The 20,197-nt window shown below is 39.3% G+C and overlaps 1 protein-coding gene across 1 annotated transcript; it reads right to left on the reverse strand.

The window, feature by feature from the left end:
- Positions 1-11,295: 11,295 nt before the first annotated feature.
- On the reverse strand, positions 11,296-15,911 carry mstnb (myostatin b). The gene is made up of 3 exons (XM_003458832.5): positions 14,406-15,911; positions 13,730-14,100; positions 11,296-12,978 (listed from the first exon to the last, which is right to left on the reverse strand). The coding sequence occupies exons 1-3, from the start codon at positions 14,782-14,784 to the stop codon at positions 12,598-12,600; spliced, it is 1,131 nt and encodes a 376-aa protein (XP_003458880.1). The 5' UTR covers positions 14,785-15,911; the 3' UTR covers positions 11,296-12,597.
- Between the last annotated feature and the right edge of the window lie 4,286 nt (positions 15,912-20,197).

Raw genomic sequence — 20,197 nt, forward strand, 5'->3', positions numbered from 1 at the left:
CTATGGATGGATGGATAGATGAATAGATAGATCAATACATATGGTATCCGATGTATAGATTGTTTGTGCCAGAAAGATAGACAGACAGACAGACGGTACCAGATGGATGGATGGATACATGGATAATACAAGATAAATAGATATATGGATAGAACCAAATAGATAGATAGATAGATGAACACTACCAGTTAGATACTACCAGATAGACGGAATTAGATATATATAAGATTGATTGTGCCAAATAGTACTGATAGATGTGTTGTTCTAGAAAGACAGGCAGATAAGTAGATAGATCTGTGCTACTCTTAACACAGAAGCTCATATTACCTGCTGTTGAAAACTTCTATTTATGACAAGTAGGAATTCAGAAGAAAGCTTGCATAAAAGGGTACCTTTGACTATAATGCTGTTTTCAGTCAAAGAGACTCCACTATGATCCAGTATAGGATAAATGTGCATTATTGTGAACTTTAAACCATGCAAAGCTACTCTACTAGAATCCAACTATAAAGTATTTAGGTGGAAATGAACAGATTAAGTCCACTTAAATAAAAGTGAGCCGGTCTTTGCTGCATGGTTAAGAGACTAACAAGTGAAAACGGAATGTAGCAATAATGGTTGATATGCTTAAAGGAAGACAACCCTTTCTCTGACATTTTGGTTTATTTGGCCAATTTCTCACAGATTATGCATTATCTAAACAGCAGCCTTCAAACTGTAGAGTGACATCTGACCTCCTAACTTGATTTCTGTCCAAAAGCCAAAGTATCTAACTCTCCCTAAGCCTCATTGTGGCACCATTGGAATGGGCATTGGCACTGCAGAGAGGTGTACTGTGCCAGCTACTACCCATAATTCTTTTTCCTCAATTAGTGCTGGCCGCTCAGCCTTTAGTATTGACAGATAGTTGTATATTATCCCTGGCTGCATTAAATGCTTCAGAGATTTGCACTGTAATTTCAACCACAAAGTTAGCAAATCCTTCACACTGTGCTAACGTGTAGTGGTGCCACTTCCTAAAGACATTAGTATATTATGCCTTGCTTAACATTTAGGATGAGGAAATTAAAGTAGGCCAGAAAGGAGAGGAATGATGGGGGTCAAAATCTAAAAGTATAGCGTTTATAGTTATTCATGTCTTAATCATTTTCTCAACCTGACCTAATGATAATTGGTCGTACTTCAGAAGGTCTGACCATATACCACATATAGACTTTCACTCATAGGTTTTGGCGTATGGACACTGAAACCAACCACAGGGAAAAGTGAAATCTGATCAGTCAACTTATGATAATATTATAGTTAGGACTGTGAAAGGTCAAACCACAGCACACGTCTTGTTTTACGTGGCCTCTGCTGAGAGAACCCACAGATGGCTTCAGCATTGCTGCAGGGCCAGCACACTGCAAAGTGCCTCTGGGGAAGGGATAAATGCCAGCAAAAACTCGTGCCCCGCCTTTCACCCCTTCCACCCTCCACTCGTTGTCCCTCACTCCCACATGGATGCTTGTTTGAAACTCCTCACTGCTGGACATTCACTCCACAGTTGCTTGTGTCCAGAAATTCGCACAGCAGCAGAATCTGCTTGTGTACACACTGTCTATAGCATCTAGGGGGCATATCAGAGTAATTGGGGTGGATTAACCGATCATCATCTTTTGACCATGTGACCACAATGTTTAAAAGGTCAGCAGTGGTTCAGTTTGCCAGCTGTCTTTTAAACCACCTGTTGCACTCTTTTTGACATTTTCTGGAATCAAAATGAGGCATTTTCTGGTCATTGTGCTGACATGAGGAACGAGAACAAAAAGAGACGTTTTGAATTGCATGCAGTATGTCCCACTTATTTATTTCACATACAGCGTCATCTAGATAGTTTTCTCCTCTCCTGTTACTGCCCTAATGTGCACAGCTACTGCTTTTTAGGTCATATTCAGCAACGAGGGCAACTGTACCCCACTCTTGCAACCCAGAGGTAACCATAGACTTTAACAGAGTCATCAGATCCAAAATAAAATGACATGAACTATATTTAACACCCTTTCCCACCCTATTTTTGGAACTTTTATGAGTAGTGGTCACATAGAAAGCTGTTCTCAGTTCTGGGTAATAGCACCACCTGTTTCTGTTTAGAAATATGAAGCTAGATTGATAAAAAAGACAACATTTTTATGCACCCACATACATAAAGGGCATAAAGAATCATGTTGTCACATTCAAATGTAGTAATCAGTTAATTTAAAAGTTTTAAATAAAACTACCACCAGTGCTGACGACCCACCAAGAAGAAACAAGAAACTTGGTAGCCAGTAAAATTATGGCTTTAGGTGGGCATGATATATTTATATACTTGCAGTCCCACTTCTTTTAATCTTTTAAACAGTTATTAAAGAATTTTCTTGTGTGCTGGTAAATGCAACTCTATGAATACCTGTGTATGTATAGTTATTACCTATGTATTGGTATTTTATATCTACCCTGCAGAGAACTTCTTCCTGCGTAATCACAGGATCTGTACAGGATCTGTCTCCACCTTGATGAACAAATGCATCCTTTGACAGAACATTAACATGCCGTCCTCCTTAAGGCACTTTAGCCACTGCTTCTTCAGTCTCCCTAGGAGTGATCAACCTTGGGGACTGAGGCAAAAGGCTTTTCAGATAAACTGTCATGGCTTCTAGCCACATGGCCATGACATCAAAGTTGCGATTCTTGCATCTTACATGAAATTTGTGCAACTGCCGATCATTTTCTGACATCTGCATTTAAGGTAAGTCCTAGGATCCGCTGAAACATGAATATTTCCAGAGATATAGGCAGAGCGCCTCAGATCCATAGATGCCACTGGGGCATGACAGTTCAATGGGCATCTGTCAGTTACAGAAAAGGGAGTTGAGCTAATGCTACTTCATCCATGCTACATTCACCCAAGAGGCTATTAAAGCTATTAAAATGATGTAAAAAATTTTATTTTTGTCATGCTCAGCCTTGGTCACATACCAGATATTATTTTACACATTCCTTGAAATGTGCCAAGTTTGATTTTGATTTGACCTTCCCTCCTGCTGGTTTTATTTGCTTTTGATGGATAAACTCCTTCATAAAGCAAAAGTCTGCATGATTACGCTTGTGAGGAGTGGTATAGATCTATGAAAAGACTGGGAAAAAATGTCATTTCTGCCCAAAAACCAAAAAGGTGGAAAACCAACATGACAGCGCTGACATCTTAAGGTGCTTCAAACTCTGTTAGATCCGAGGCTTTCTTGTCTGTTGAAGCTCAGGAAGGTGGTTAAGAGGTTACATGGACAAATGTCCCTCCAAATTCAACTCACTGCTGGAGTTACAGTATTAATGGTGCAGGCAATTTAATGGGTTTTTGTTTTAACTGTCATTAAAATAAGCTAAGGTAGTTTTTGTGTAAATCTGCCAATAAATAAACTGTACTGAAAACAACTTTCTGAGATAGTACATGGTAATTATAATTTTAATTGTATATCATTATTCTACTCTGAGTGCACAGAACTTTAAAGACATTAAATACTCTTAGTCATGCCCCAAATATGTCTTTAATCTACCACCAGAATCAAAATCTTCTCATTATCAGCACAACTCAGAAAACATTTATCAAAACTGTTAACATACCATATGGGACTACTTTGCTGCATCTACTTTGTTTCTTGGCTGGTAATTGGTGCTGGTGCCTTGCTGTGGCTCTGCACTTTTCTGCTAACCACTGAACGGCTACTCAGTTGTTTTTATGGGCTTCAGGCACACACACTAATGCAATGGCCATTAAAAAGCCACAGGTTCCCAACCATTGGAGAATTTACAGTCACACGAAATTCAATTTCATGGGTCAAGGGCATCTTCGATGGGGCCATCGAGTCTGCTGTTTGTAATTTTTTTATTACTTGTCATCAATTCCAATAGCAAGAGGTTATATCCCAAGATGTGCTAATTGGAGGAATATGTTTTAGGTAATTAAAGAAAATGCTACTGCTGTCTAGCTCAAGAAATATCTATTTTCGAAGGAATAACTGCTTTAAGTAGGTCCCTTTTAGTCATATGATGTTTTTAGTCTTGAAAGAAACAAACCTATAAATAAACACTGCTTATGTTTCAAATAAATTTGCCATAAACTTTCGAAAACCTAATTTTTTTTCCATATCAATAAATGTCAAGTCCATGCTCAGACAGTCTCTTGGATCTATCCACCGAGGCCTAATTCTGGAAATTCCTGCTTGCTGCATGAATGTCACTCAACCAATCCTCTTGTAAAATTAATTGTGTGCATTAATCTGTAAAAATGTACCATAAATGTTATTTCTGAGATGTCAAAACCAATCCAGCCCTCTTTGACACATACCTGATACTATTCTACATCCGTCTCTGTTAAGAGCACAGGCATATCATTGGGAGACAGGAGGTTTCCATAATCCTCCCTCCCGTTGTCTCCTTAGAGGAACATCTACCCTTCATCACTGTCAGCTCTCTGTCCCAGGAGAAGCAATGCTCAGCTGCCTTGGAACTTAGGGTCACATTTTTTGCTCGTCACCTAACCCCTCCTCACAAACAAACACTGACATTGAGGAATTTTGTAAACATATCTGGAGTGAACACCAAATTTGTCCTCGCTCCAAGCTTCCAGCAGCCTTACAAAGTCATTAATCAAGCGATAGCTTCCCAGAGGTGACTGTCAGTTTTGGGGTTGGAGTAGTGATTCCTCATTGCTAAGTGAAATAGCAAGCAGAGTGCAGACGGAAAGGATAAATCACTATAGAGGTGAAGACAGGTAGCATTCAGCAGCTGGCCATCTGGCCCTTATCATGTCCCAGACTGGCTGATTTTATTGCTTTTCATTGCTTTCTGGGGGCCCGAGAGACATTTTAATAAACAACCTGTCAATCTTGCCTGATATGATCATCTTCTCCTGGTTGTTTAAGTGATTACAACCTGGATTTTAAACATCATGCCCTCGTAAGATGAAGTGGCTTCCCAGGGGCACATTGTTTAAGTCAGTAGTCAGTTGGACTTTGGGGGGTGTTTACCATAACCACTAATCAATGTATTTTCATGGAATAAGGTTTAAAATTTTCCCATAAAGGAGAGTTACTTGACAGACGCCAGTTTCACTTATAAATTGACCTCTTCTTTTAATTTTGTGACAAATGGGTAATTTGGAGGTTTCTTAAATTAGGCCAAAATTACTAAGAGGTTTTTGGTGCCACATCCTCTTTGCAGCCAATTTCATCTAGCAGCAACCAGCAGCCTCCAGCACCCACTTGGCAACCAGTCAGGGAATATGTATTTTTCCCCTCATCACAAGTGGTTGTATCACATCCAATACGGCAGAAAACTCTCAAGCAATTTGTATTCACAAATTGTTAACCAGTAAATGTAAGATTTATCAAATAGATCTAACACTTACTTGTTACTTACTCATGTAGTCTGAAAAGATGCCAATGGTAAAAGCACTGATCTTGAGACTTTGAAATAGGATTTCACAAACCAAAACTTTGCAATCATAAGTCAGTGTACTGCTACTGCCATTCCCAGGCCCTGATAAATAGTGCTGTGTCAGAAAGGCAGATTTTATGTCAGATCAAATATGCAAATTAGCTAGCAATTTGTCAGTATTACAAGGAAGCTTGCTAAATTAGCCACAATAAAGACATTTCAGGCTTATTTTAATTTAAAATAAAAGACAGCGCGTTCTCAATGAAACTAGTGCGTTGCTGAAGTTGGCGACAGTTTTGCCTGGATGTCATACTCATTTGTCCATAAAACTAGCTTTCTTTTGGGTAATCTTATTAGGAATCAGGCATTTTTCATTCAAAAATACATTGCTAATCAAAGAGCATCCCCAACCCCACTCTGCCCTAAAATAAGTGCGCATAATTGTCACAACCTGCTGGATATTTGCCCAAGCTTTATTTTGCATTATTTTTCAAAGCTTTTTGGTTGCTGTGTTCCTTTTTGTCTTTGGATCATCACGCTTTTTTAGCATTTAGCACTAGTCATGTTTTAAAGCCCATTGACTGGTAGTTAACAAGTTCATTGTTAGTTTATTGCTGGTCTTCAAATATCTTATAGGTGTATTCTTAATCTTTTGGAGCTGAGTTAAAACCTATTCATACATTGATAACGGTACAGTGGTACATAACTAAACTTTTAAAATGCGTACTTATCATACTCCCACACATATACCAGTGTTTGCAGACGGGAGCCTTACAGGTCCACATATCAGCTTGAAATAGGTGTCAGTTTTCTTTTTTCCGCACTAGGAAAATACATTATTGCTATAAACATTGTTTAGAATGTTATTTTATGGTTTTATCCAACTTTGTGGCCTCTTGCCATCCTTGAACCTTGCTGCTTGTGCAGGAAGACCTTTACCACTGACCTATCTAACTGCTGAAACACTTCTCCAGATGGTATGCTTTGCACATCTGTTAAAGGCTCCAGATGTTTTGGGATGCACCTGGCAAGCCTTAGGGCATCGTTTTAATTTGTCCAGATGTTTGGGGAATCTTGAGGGCTTGTTGAAGGAGGTGTAGGAGGAAAAGAAATGTTGCAGTCTGAAAACTGTGAATATTGTAAACCATCCATCAAATGTGTTAAAACGACTATCAACAATTAGTCGATACAAATATATAAACTCTAATTACTGTAGTTAAAACAAATTTTCTGTTCTTATCTTATTACCTTATTACCTTAAATAGATATGTGTCCCTTTGTAGCTTGCTTACAAAAATATGTTTATTGATAGGCAATGAAAAGGCATACAGTCAATTCCCAATGTTATGACGTGTATAAATGCACAGTAAAAATAGCAATGGTAATAGTAAATCATAAATGGTGTCTAGAGAATGGATCATTATTACTCTGCTGATCCCCTGACCATAAGGAGGACATTTATATCTCTAAATGTTATATCTGTCCTCCAACTGGATTGATTGTGATTGAATTTGGCACAGATTTCTGTTTTTCTGCAGATAAATTCTAACAATGTTGGCAAGGTACACATATTGTAGCTCTTCAGTTTTTCTTTTTCTTTTTCTTTTGAACCTTTTCAGCCTCTTTTTAAGTCATTTTTTGCTGCCAGTTGTTGGTCAGCTGAATGTCTCGCCCATTTGATTCAGAAAAAAATATTTCACCAACTATAAAATCTATAGCAAATGTATATCAAATGTGCTACAGACTTACTATAGAGGATAAGATCAGGATTATTTGGATCTCTTGACTTTCACTTCACTTTTTCCATGTTAACCAGCTTGATATCCCCTTTGTGGATTGGTTCAGAAGTCTCTAAAGACATTCGTGTTCCCTAGATGGGATGTCCTGATGACTTTAGTAATCCATTGTCTTTTCCCTACTGCAACTGTGAGGTCCAAAATTTGGTACAGACATTGATGTTCTCCAGAGTGCGACTTGTAATAACTTCCAGTCATACTTAGTTCTTTCATTTCATCACCATATTGCTACTCATGCTCAAGTACAGTATCGTACTATACCCACTACAACATCAACAACAGCAGCAGGTCCCTTTTTTTAAAGCACACTTGAAAAACAACAGGAATTGAGCCAAAGTGCTTCCAAGTCAAGACACAGATTATTATTTCAAGTACACACAAATATAAATATTAAGGCAAAACCCTAATAGCATGGCTGCAGACTCTTAGAGACACATTTTAATCTCTTTTTTTAAATACAGGCATGGATATTGGTCTTGTGCTATTTTGTGTTATAGTTATTTTTGTCACTTTGGTCCAGACCTACCTACCCATCCTACCTAGCTATCTTCCTACATACACAACCCAACTAGACTTTCAACATGCTAAATATAAGCGTGTAACGTCATTCTGAAGATGCGGACAGAAGTATTTCACTCCAAGTGCCATTACGCTTTATTACAGTAACATAGAGGCACGATTGGAGCTGTAAATTCTTAGTCTACAGTTCCAGTTATAAATGTTAACGCAAGATTTGTGTTTTGCTGATGTTTCATTTTAGTCCTTTAAATGTATATTTTTATTGTTTTAGTAGCCTACCAAAACTATTATACAAATATAATAGCAATATATAAATATTGCAAAACATAAAGCAAAGACTACTCTGCAGCCAGTTCCCTGTAGAGCTAAAGAGAGAGAAAAAAAGATCTGGATTTGTGGCCATGTTTATGGCATTTAAGTAAAATTTAAATCTGTGGAAAAATTACTTTTTACTAGTTTATAGAAATAAATAAAAGGAAGTAAAAAGCATATGGAATACACAGGAAATGTCTTTATCTTTAGTCTTTGTTAGTTTGTCAACAAACCAGCCTGAGGATATTCTGCTGAATATGTTTATTGAGACTGTCTACATGACGTGCCTAGGGTTTAGGTTTATTGTGTTATTGTAATGTTGTTAACTTCATATCAGAAAAACAAACACTAACATAGAAACTAATAAAAACTAAACTGAAACTATTTTAACCAATGAAAACCTAAACTGAAAAGAGCAAAATTTGCTCTGTAAAATAAAAAAAAATTAGAATACATTTGAAACAAAAAATTAAAATTCAATCAAAACTATTGGAAAATAAACTGTAATACCTCTAGTTTTGGTAAATCTATTTGATTTCCATAATCATTACTTGATTCCCTTCAGTACGCATTTTCATATAATTACTAAAAATCATCAAGCAACCTTATCATATGTTATTAATGGCTATTTGTGAATGCACACTTAACAAAGAGTATGTTTAATCCATTCAATTTCTATTAAATTTACGCAACAGGAATCCTGTCCAATAACGGGGTCTCCAGCTGCCTTGGACTACTCTTTCACCCCTGAACATCCTTCTTCCCGTTCTCACTCTCACTTCCTCACCTGTCAGAGGTGGAATGTCGCTGGCGGATACGGTCCTCCAGGGTCGGACTCCTGACAGATGTAATGATGCTCAGTGGAAATGTTTCCCAGCTCCTGTTCACAAACAACACACTGCAGTGAACACTGTGGAACAGCAGCTGCTGTCTGCCCGAAACAAGCAGCTCATGAATGAAAAAGATAGGCAATCATTACTGAATCAGAGCAGCTCATGTGGCTGCAGGATGTTACTAAGTTTTATGTGCCCAAACCCACAACCTGAGCAGTTTTACAACTGTAAAATCATAAAAGACAATGGAACTAGGTTATTTATACCTATTTTCTAGCCACAATAATGTTTTTTTGAGTTTTTAATTTAATAACTTCTAAAATGGCTATCATTAAGATTTTATATTTCACCCAGGAAATTTTCTTAATTTTGAGTTACCTAGGGAACTTTTATTTATGAACACATAACTAATATATAAAACAGATCATTTCTTTAATTTTATGGTTTTTTTATTCAGTTACACTAATAATGGACAAAACATCTTGAAAAACTAATGTTAAAAGTAAACAGGGCAACAGGAACAGGGAACAATGTCTTCAAAGAAAACAGGATTGTATGTTACTTTCTAAAATGCCACTTAAAATACTAATTTACGCTTATAATGTTATAAGGGGAGTTTGAGGAGCTCTATAATACCCATACAATATCTATAATGTGCCCATAATAGTAATGTGTAGTTTATAATGTAAAAACGGGAGATTAGGATACTCATATTCTGCTGTTCAAATATTTCTGTGCCCAAGCCACACCAAAGCATGTCCCAAAAACGTCAAGGCACACCTGTATTCACACCTTTAGAAGCAGCTCAGGTTTCTTTAAGAAGCAATGCTTGGTTTCTAGATCTTTTTTTGCATGACTCCATGTCAGCATCAGCTAACTTATCCAAAAAGCTATCTTCAGGCTCCAGACTAGCTACAACCGTCACTGGTAGTTTTTGCAACAGTTTTTATGGACCATTCTTTTTTCTACGTTTTGTAGATCATTCGGTTTACCCTGCTTCACAAATCTTTATTTCACCATCAGTTTCAGACTTTATTGTGTCCCAGCATTTGGCAAACAATTGCCAAGAAAATACTAATACAGTGAATCTGATTTGTGCACTTCTATATTTCAGTAATAACATATCTGAGCTTGTCTCTGAAAATACCAAGGTTTATTTATAGTGTTTAACCTTTATTTAGCCTGGACAATATGACTCTATAGATTCAAAAATCCCTGTAAAATGGTTGAGGAGGATGTTAGGATACTCAGAAATACAAAACACACTCATAACAGTAATCTGTCTGTTCCGCTAACGTATTTACTGCCTAAAACAAACTCACTGTATTAATTGTATTTCCTTTCATTTAAAGAACTCCAAAGGTAGTCATTAATTTAAAAATAATTACAGCATAATGTGCTCTGTTGCACGTATCTGTAAGAATTTTGGATACTTAAATTAGATATAATTTAAGAAGACATAATTTAAGAAGAATTGCAAAATAAATTTTGGTATCTGTATAATATTGTGAAGTTTAACTTTTGGAAAGTTATAAAATTCTTGTGTCCATGTCTTACTGCATATGTAAAGAGCACTAGTGTAGGAGGATAGTTAAACTGGTAAACAGTACAATTTTTTTTTTAAATGATTCTGCCCACAAACTGTTAAATTAGCAATAATATCTAAATATTTGAAGTACAGATCTTTCCACTGGCCACAGACACAGGAATTCAGTATCTGTAATCTCCCCCTTAGAGAGCAAAGGCGCTCTGTGGATCCACTCTGCCCAGGCTCGGCTCTACGCTGTGGCTGAACTTCATGGCAGTTTTCCAGCTCTCAGTAGGAAAGGAAGTGGCTCTCACGGGTGGCGCTCAATTCGCCCTCTACCGGGCGGAAGTCAGGCCTCAATGAGGCTGTCAGTAGAATAGGTCATGCTGTCAGAGCGCACCAGAGTTCACATCCTCTCATTAGACTACAACACTTTCAACATCCCTTCATGGGAAAAAAAAAGTAGAGTCAGGGAAATTGGGCTGAGCCGTGCATAAGAAAAATGGGCGGTGACGGGATTGTGCAGGTGTAGTCAGGTAGATGGAGGGAGGACGGGTGCTGGAATTTGTTTTTTGCACACACACATACACACAGTCACGCACTGCCTGTATCAGCTTGCACCATGTGCTGAAGACATAAAGATTCTCAGCTGCTGGAGTGTGACGGGAGGGGGGCTGCAATATTGAGGTTCAGGTTGTTGTGTTGTGATACTGAAACGTTGAGTTTAGATGCAAGAGTGACCGCAAAGCTTTCTCTGAAGCAGCTCTAATAACAAATTCTTTCGAGGTTTATGTTCCGACTGACTGAAAATGAGCTTCGTAGAGATGTCAGCTAATCAAAGAAACAGAACTCTTCAAACAAGCTAGAAACTTTATTTGTTAAAACAAGTATATAGAGTTGCTGCATTACAACATTTATCTTGCTAGGTTGCAGTTTTATATATTTACCAACAATGGTTCAGAAAGGCAACTCCTACTGGAAACAAATGGCATATGAATACAATACAAATTAGCAAACATATCAAAATCAGTTTTTACAACTTTTTTTTGTAGCAACCAATTCTTTCTATTGGTGTGCCATAGTGCAAACTGTGTTTGTAAGACAGAGTCTAGGCATGATTTCGACATTCACATCGTTTTCTGTCTTAAACACACTTTCATTTGGAGGCTGCATTCATCGTGCCTTCAGTTCAAGTCCTTCTGTCCAGTCATGTGAATTTACAATCAGAATAATTCAAGTGTATCGGGCAGGTCGGGCTGTTTGGTTGGATACTGACAATTGCGACTGAGGGAGAACGATCTCTCGGTTGGATATATTGTTGCATGTATGTATGACAGAATAAATGAGGACCTGACAAGACCTAAAGTGGTACTTCAGACTGGTGGAACATGTTTGTATCCATAGGCTCTGAAGAGAGATTAACCACCACATCATTTTGGGGGGAGAAAACATTGAAACTGAAACTTTGAGCAATACAAGAGAGATTAATCTCCAGATTAGTTAGTCTTTTGTGCAGTTTAACTTTTCATTGACTCTTGGGGACACTTAGGGGTACTAAAACATGTTCTACCAGTGTGAAATATCACCCTAAAGAGTCTCCAGCTGTGTTTTTCCGAGCCCTTTCAAAAAGTCCTTGAGGATTCCTGGTTTCACTCTGAAAACAAAACTAAAAAAATGATTATCACAAACACAGAGCATCAAGTGTGATAGCTTGTATATCAGCTACAAGTGGAGTGGTGTATAAACGGACGGCATGTTGGTATAAATGGACAGAGCACAGATCATTTAAAAAACAAAGAATAATAACACTGTTTTGGAAAACTGTGATCATTTCTGGCTACATTCACTTCAAGGTCCAGCATGTGTTATATGTGTCGGTGTGTGTGTGTGTGTGTGTTTGAATTCTTGCATCCACCTGGCTTCAAGCCTCTATGGCTAAGATTTCACTGGAGGAAAGAAAAGTGAGAACTATGAAAGCATTGCCCTGCAGGAAGGTCGGGCTGTTTGTGGCCTCTACTCTGATTCTATTGCACCGTGTTCTGCAGGAAAGCACTGGAACTGGTGGATTGGTGGTGTGAAACAGTCTTAAAGTAGGGTGCTGGATGGCGCCTCGGCCCCTTCGCCCCCACCCCCTTTCTCTCTCCATCCCAACTCAGGAGCATCCACAACGGTCCACCACCATGGAGGGGATCTTGCCATAGATGATTTGCTCTTTGCGGTTAAAGTAGAGCATGTTGATTGGCGACATCTTTGTTGGGGTACAGCAGGGACCTGCAGTCCCTCTGGGGTTGGCTTTGTTCACCAGGTGGGTGTGTGGGTACTTCTGTAAGTGCATGTACTCACACTCCCCAGAGCAATAGTTGGCCTTGTAGCGTTTTGGTGCAATAATCCAGTCCCAGCCAAAGTCCTCGAAGTCCACAGTGAGTGGGTAGCGACAGCACCGGGACTCTGGAGAGTTCTCATCGCAGTCCAGGCCCGAGTCTCTCCGGGCACGCCTGGGGCCCTCTGAAATCTTCACCTCCATGAACGGTTGCTGAAACAAGAGAGTGTGTGTGAACAATTTGAAAATAACAGCTTTGCAGGAGGAGGCGGGTGACAGCATTCAGCTTTTCATCTTTTAATCCGCTGCCCTGCGGCAGTCAGTTTTCAAACATGGCACGATAATATTATGAAACTTTGAGTTATGCAGAAATTAAATCATCTGATGGTTGGTTAGCCACAGCTGTCTAGTTATTCTAATTGCCCCAGTGCCGGGTGCCATTATTAGAGCTCTGTGATGTATGTTTGTCATTGATAGTAGCTCTGTGTGTGTATGTGCCGGCAATTACTCTGATTTGCACAGCCACACTGAATACTTAAAGGAATGTGGAGCAGGTGAACTTTTATGTAATCAAGCAATAAGATTTGAGGTTATTGTGGACCGGGCGCTTGTCCAAATGCAGGTGTGCGCCTACATGGAGTCTGTGTTGATTAACAGCTTTCAAAAGTCTTTTATATCCCAATTCCTTCTTCCAGCAGTGAAATGCAGGAATGTTTAACCGCCTGCTGAGCCTGCAAAGCCTCTCTGCACACTGTAAGTTAAAGTCTCACCCTCTGTACAGAGACGCATTAACAGTTTTCTGAACTTAGGCGCTTTGGAAATGGCTAGATATGCACCGATTGTGACAGAAGCGACAAATACTGCTCTGCACATATGAGACCAAGCTCCACCTATTGTTCATCGTTTCAAAGTGAAAACTTAACCACAAGCTCCCTGTTAAATTTCAAGTAAAAGTTGAGCTCACCAGACCCTCCTCTCCCGGCTCTGCGAAGGTCACAGCTAAGTCATTTCCCCTCGAATCGAAAGCGTTGATCTCGATGCCCCAGTTGGTCTCCGGCTGCCGCAGCCACACAGTCAACACTTGCTTGACGTCTATACTTTGCCAAGAGCTGGCCCCGGCATTCACGTCGATCTTCAAGGAGCGGATTCGTATGTGTCTGTTCCCGTCTGTGACCGGTATAAGCCGGGAGATTTGCAGGAACACGGTGGTCACTTCTTCCGATGGACGCAGATGCACCCAAAGCTGCGCTCGAACTACGCGACTGGCTTGAAACTTCTGCGTAATTGAGAAAAAGCAGCACTTTGGTTGCCCGTCCACCTGGACAGCGGAATCAGCTGCGGAGACATGGGAAAAGAAAATTAATTCCATGATCGCTGAGAAATAAAGTGGCGCGTTTGCGCATGATTGCGTAAAACTCATGCGTAATCACTCGGCGCACTCTCTGCCCAAACACCATGTCTCATAAAGTGTTTTGAATCTTTTACATGAACATTTTAACACAAAACCTTGGTGGAAAAAACTGAGTGCTCTCTAAAAATAAACTCTCCTGTGCGCTCTACCACGTGCGTAAAAACTTATTTTGGAGACGTTCGAGTGCGCTCACGCAGAGACACAAAAAATAAAGAAAATTCACACTTACGTTCAGTTGCCATCATTACAATTGTCTCCGTGGTTGCGTGCTCGTCGTCGTCCTCCAGGACTTCTTCCCTGTTGTCATCTCCCAGCACGTCGTACTGATCCAGAAGCTGCTGCAGCGGCGGCGCTTTGGGCAGGAGCTGCTTCACGATCTCTCTGCTAATGTTGGGAGCTTCCTTCATTCGCAGCTTGCTCAGAATCTGAGACTTTATCGCGTTTAATCGCATGGTTTTAATCTGCTGCCGGACCTCGCAGGTAGCGCATTGATCCGTGTCTACTGGGGTGCTGACGGAAGGCTGCTGGTGCGCCTCTTGGTCACTCAGAACTACTGGACCCAACGCAATCAGCAAGCTCAGATACAGCACGATCTGAGACAGATGCATTGTCTCTTAGGTGTGAAGTGTGGTTTAAAAATACGTTTTGTTTAAAAAAAAATCCTTTGCACTGTGTCGGAGCTGATGCGCGACTGAACTGGGGTTGGATTAATGTCCCACACTGATAGGCATCATAGTTTATTAGCGCGCACCTTTTTATACTCCAACTTTAGCCTCTTTTGTGTCGTCAAAATCTATGATTGGCTGGACAGGCAACAATGAATTTTAACCGACTGACATGAAAACTTTTTTTTCGCTGTCAACCCATAAGGAACGGAGGCTGTGGGCATGTGCTTGACGGGATAATCTCACTCACACAATGTTTTATATCACCCAAAAACAAATAATTTAATGCAAGTCTTGAATAAAGATAGAAGTTGCATTCTTCATTTTCTTAAACTTTACAATGCGTATCTTCTCTAAAGAATATCCAATAGTCAGTCATATCTTTGCTCGCATGTCTTTCTGCGTCCTTGAGAAAGGGCAGCGTTTTGGATTTGCATTCTGCATTCAAATGTTAATTTCTAAATGAATTTACCACCTGAAGAAAAATGACAGTTGTAATGTTACGAAGTGGCAATTAAATCATCTGCTTTGTTGAGGTCAGGCTTTCTGTCAAAAGCGAATAAATAATCTTACATGAAAATCTGGAAATATAATATTTCTCAAAAGAGCATTGGGCAACGACGTCAGGGCAAAAGAGAATAACTAAAATGTAGAAAATACTTGGCCCAGGACTTTTCAAAATAGTCAGTTGGTTGAACGACATGAGAGCAGAGCGCCATCGTGTGGCCAGTTAGTAACACTAACATCAGAAAAATAAATTGCTGGTGTCAAGGCTATTTGAAAATGTATGTCTTTAATTTTTATGCACTGTATGTACTTTAAAATTCTGTAACATCTAAAGTTGTTCTGTGTAGTTGTTCTGTGTGGCAGTGCTTCAGATAAATATACTTAGCCATTAGAGAATGGCCCAGGGGGAAAAAAATATCCAGCGAGCAACACTTCTCTGGGTCAAAATGCCTGCTGATGTCAGAGGTCAAAGGAGAATGGCTGGACAACCTAAAGCTGATAGAACAGTAACCAGGGGCGGATCTAGAGAAATTTTCTTAGCATGAGGGTGGCAAAGAATTCAATTGGGGTGGCAAAATCAAAGCCTTTTTTTCCCCCCAAACACATATGCAGGTGGTTACAATAATTGGTTAAAATAATTCAAATGCACTAAGTATACACATTTTTCATATAAATATAGTCTATAACTTAATTATTGTCTGTAGCCCACATAATTACACACTTTAGTTACATAAAACATGTGAGTTTTGATGTTATGTACTGTATAGCCTGTATAATAAATAAATATGTAGCCCAATAAGTATAAAATCCAGAAAGCTACACAACATGGGGCAGTTCATTTACAAACACAAGTCTAACTTAAGTTTCACACAGTTTTTTTTATCCTGTAAATATCATACTTACTTTTGTTTGAGTACTTATGTTTGTTTTATTGTACCTTTTATATCTTACTATTTTTTATTTATTATATTTATTATTGCATTTTGCACCAAGGGAGTGGCACTCCAATTTCGTTGTACCCTGTACAATGACAATAAAGGCTATTCTATTCTATTCTATTCTTTTGTTAGAAAACAATCAAATTGTTCCAGCTTAAATTACACAAAATGTCAGAAATCTGCACTGTCATGAACATAAATTTAAACCTAATTTTTTATGATTTGTTGGATTAACCCACTGAGGTCTGAAATACAACCGGCCATTTTTGACTCCTTTTGAGTTTACGTTTGTATTTCACCCTCAGATTGTTTCATTTTGTTTTTTTCCCCTTGCCTTGTTTGGTATCATTCTTTTCAGCTCAACTGAATTTAGTTGTTTTTTCACTGACATACTGCATTAGTATTACTGATCTGAAATCACACAAAGAACTTCAAATCCTAGCAGTATTTTTTTACTGTAAAAAAAACCCACAGGCATGTTGACTAAATTTTTATAACTTGAAATGCAAATATAAAATGTACATTTTGTAAACATATACAACTATTTATCTAAAAATGCAGCCAATACACCTGCCGTTTTTTTTCATTTTGTACAACCATTTAAAAATATTACTAAAACTAAAATGAGAGAACAATCAGGTTTCGCAATAAGATGCCCCACAAATGATGTGTGCCAGTAAAAAAAAGTTTGTGCACCAAAAGACAGAGGAGAGCAGCACAGGGATAAACCTGCAGGCCTGACAACAGCAGGTGTATCACTCCGCTGGTTTTCTACTTAGTGACAGTGTTTATGTTGCAAATGTGCCTTTGTGTTCATTAGTGCCCTCACTGACACACAAAACAAAACGACTACACAACAGAACAGCTACACAAGACAACACAACACACTAAGTATACACTCCACACTAAACGTCACAAATCTCCCACATCTAAAAACTCTCTCTCTCTCTCTCTCTCTCACTCGCTCGCTCTGTCTCGCTGCCGTTACCGTCACTCCCAAAACTCTCCCCTCTTCCTAAACAACCAAATAACCAAATCTCATGTGTTGACTTTTTTTTAATTGGTCGACATGGTACATTTTTCCACCGATAGGAAAGAGGTGGCTTTTTTTCCTTTCTTTACTGTTTTCTCGCTGTCCTTAGAAAACGTTTAAAACACACAGACAAAAACGTGACGACAGTATTTAGAAAAAAGCGTGGCTTATATATATTATCATAACTCTGGATTTACTGGCCTGTAATTAAAATTTAAAAACTTTGAAGTCCGAACGTTTAATGTGGGCTGAAATAGAGACTCAGCGTGGCTGCAGCTTGTTGCTATATCAGCTTACATCATGTGATTTGGAGGTGCAGCGTGTCCGTGGACCACAGAGGGTTAATAACACTCACCTTCCTTCCATTTTCAGAGTGTAACATCCAACCACCTGTGTAAAATCCGTAATTCCCATGGTGTTGTTCAAAATGTGCTCTGGCACAATCATAAGCATTGCTTGCTACTGAAAACAAGAAAAAAGCCGGTCCTGCTATGGGCTGAACCATTTGTTAATGGTGGAGGGGGGGAACACTATGCAATATATTCAGTTTTAGCATTTATGTTCACTGTTGACTGTAACTACGCTCAAACTGTTAATGCTATCTTATTTTAACAAACAACACTGTCATATGCAAAACTGGGGTGGCACTTAGGGTGGCAAGGGATCATTTTAGGGTGGCACTTGCCACCCCATGCCACCCTTCTAGATCCGCCCCTGACAGTAACAGTAATGCATACACTCATAGCAACCAAGGTATGCAGAACAAACCTGCACTATGTGCCACTCCTGTCAGCTAACACAGGAATCTTTGACTACAACTCACACAGGCTCATCAGCAGAGGATAACAGAAGACTGGGAAAATGTCCCAATTTCTACTTTTAGATTCAGATGGCAGGGTCAGATTTTGGCTTGAATACCATGAAAGTTTGGATCCAGCCTGTCTTGTATCAATGCTTCAGGCTGATGGTGTGGGGGGTGTTTTCTTCGTACACTTTGGGCCACTTAATGCAAACTGTACATCATTTAAACACCACAGCCTACCCAAGTATTGTTGCTGATGTTAATCCCTTTCTGACCACCGTGTGTCAAAGCTCAGATTATCTCAAATTGGTTTCGTAAACATGACAATGAGTTCACTATACTCAGATGGCCTCCACAGTCACCAGATCTCAATCCAACAGAACATTTTTGGTATGTGATCGAAGAGGACATTCACATCATGGATGTGCAGCAGCTGTGTTTGATGCTATCATCTCAACGTGAACCAAAATCCCTGAGGAAAGTTACAGCACCTTATTGAATCTATGCCACAAAGAATTGATTCAACAAGGGGGTCCAATACAGTACTAGCAAGGGATACCTAATAAAGTGGTTAGTTTATTTTCTCAACAGCCTATAGGGGGTGTATCCACATGTCAATCAAGAAATCAGAGCTATTAATGAAGCCAACATCTTTTTCTAAATCTAACCCAATAGTTTTATTGCAGTTTTATTCGATTTATGTGTACAATAAATGACTAAGGCAGGCTGTCTTTATGTGGGAGTACAGAACTTTTTGGTCCTTTGTTGTCATGTTCCTTCGTGTCTAGACAGTGTTGAGCATTGTGATTGGTTCTAGTACACCAAAGTCAACACTATAAGACAAACTAAAACTAAAATCAGGTTTTAGACTGCCATCATGGGTCTCTTGCATGTCAACATCATTTGGTGTCCACACTGCTCCCAAGGTGGAGAATTGTGTGTGCCCAGAAAGTAGAGTATGATTAAAAACTCCCTCGAATAAAAAGAAATAGAGATTTCCAATAACCTGGTGCAACTGATGATAGGTGAGTCTTAGATTTATTTATTTATTTGCAGATATTATTGTCAGTTATTTTTGAGTCTTACGAGAAAAGCATTTCGGAAAGAGACAAGAGGACGGATACGTTAATTAATTATTTCCACAGTGTAGTGGTTATCTGATACACGAAAAGGTATAGATTCACCCGCCAGCAGATGGAGCCACATGAGACATTTGGCACATGTTTTAGCTTGCGATCTTCTGAGGCTGAGTTTGTGTCTCCTCCTGTAATTGAATCAGAGATATTTTATGTGTAAGGTAATTATTCACCCCTACACCATGGAGCTTTAAGTAAGAAAACTTTCACATCTCATTATACACACAAGAGATTTCAATGCAGGAAAAATAATGCTGGATATCTGCATGGATATGGACTGGGTAATAGGTTATGTCGCATTGTTTGGTGGTGATGAAAATTATCAACCTACAGACAGCTGAATTCAAAGACACCCCAAAAATCAAAGTGAAAAAATTATGACAAAATTGGGGCATGAGAAAGGGTGGATGGTGTCTGTGGATGTGATCTCCTCCCAGATCTGGACCAGGACATTACTGAGCTCCTGAACAATCTGAGGTGCAACCTGGGACCGTCTGAAGGTCCCAAAACATAATGTCCCAGAGGTGTCCTATTGGATTTAGGTCAGGTTAGTGTGGGCGCCAGTCAATGCTATCATTGTCCAGGAACTGCCTGCATACTCTCACCACATGAGGTCGGACATTGTCATGCACAAGGAGGAACCCAGGACCCAGTGTACCAGTGTAGGGTCTGACAATGGGTCCAAGGATTTAATCCTGATACCCAACAGCAGGCAGGATGCTGGTGCTTAGCCTGTAGAGGTTCAATTCAATTCAATTCAATTTTATTTATATAGCGCCAAATCACAACAAAAGTCGCCTCAAGGCGCTTCATAGGCACAGAGAAAAACCCAACAATTATATCTGAGCGTTCTTCCATGAATATGCCTCCCCAGACTGGCCCATCATCAGAACACATCGGTCATGCTGAACGATGTCACAGACAACATAGTCTTCTCCAC

The sequence above is a fragment of the Oreochromis niloticus genome, linkage group LG16, assembly GCF_001858045.2.
Source record: "Oreochromis niloticus isolate F11D_XX linkage group LG16, O_niloticus_UMD_NMBU, whole genome shotgun sequence".
NCBI lineage: Eukaryota > Metazoa > Chordata > Actinopteri > Cichliformes > Cichlidae > Oreochromis > Oreochromis niloticus.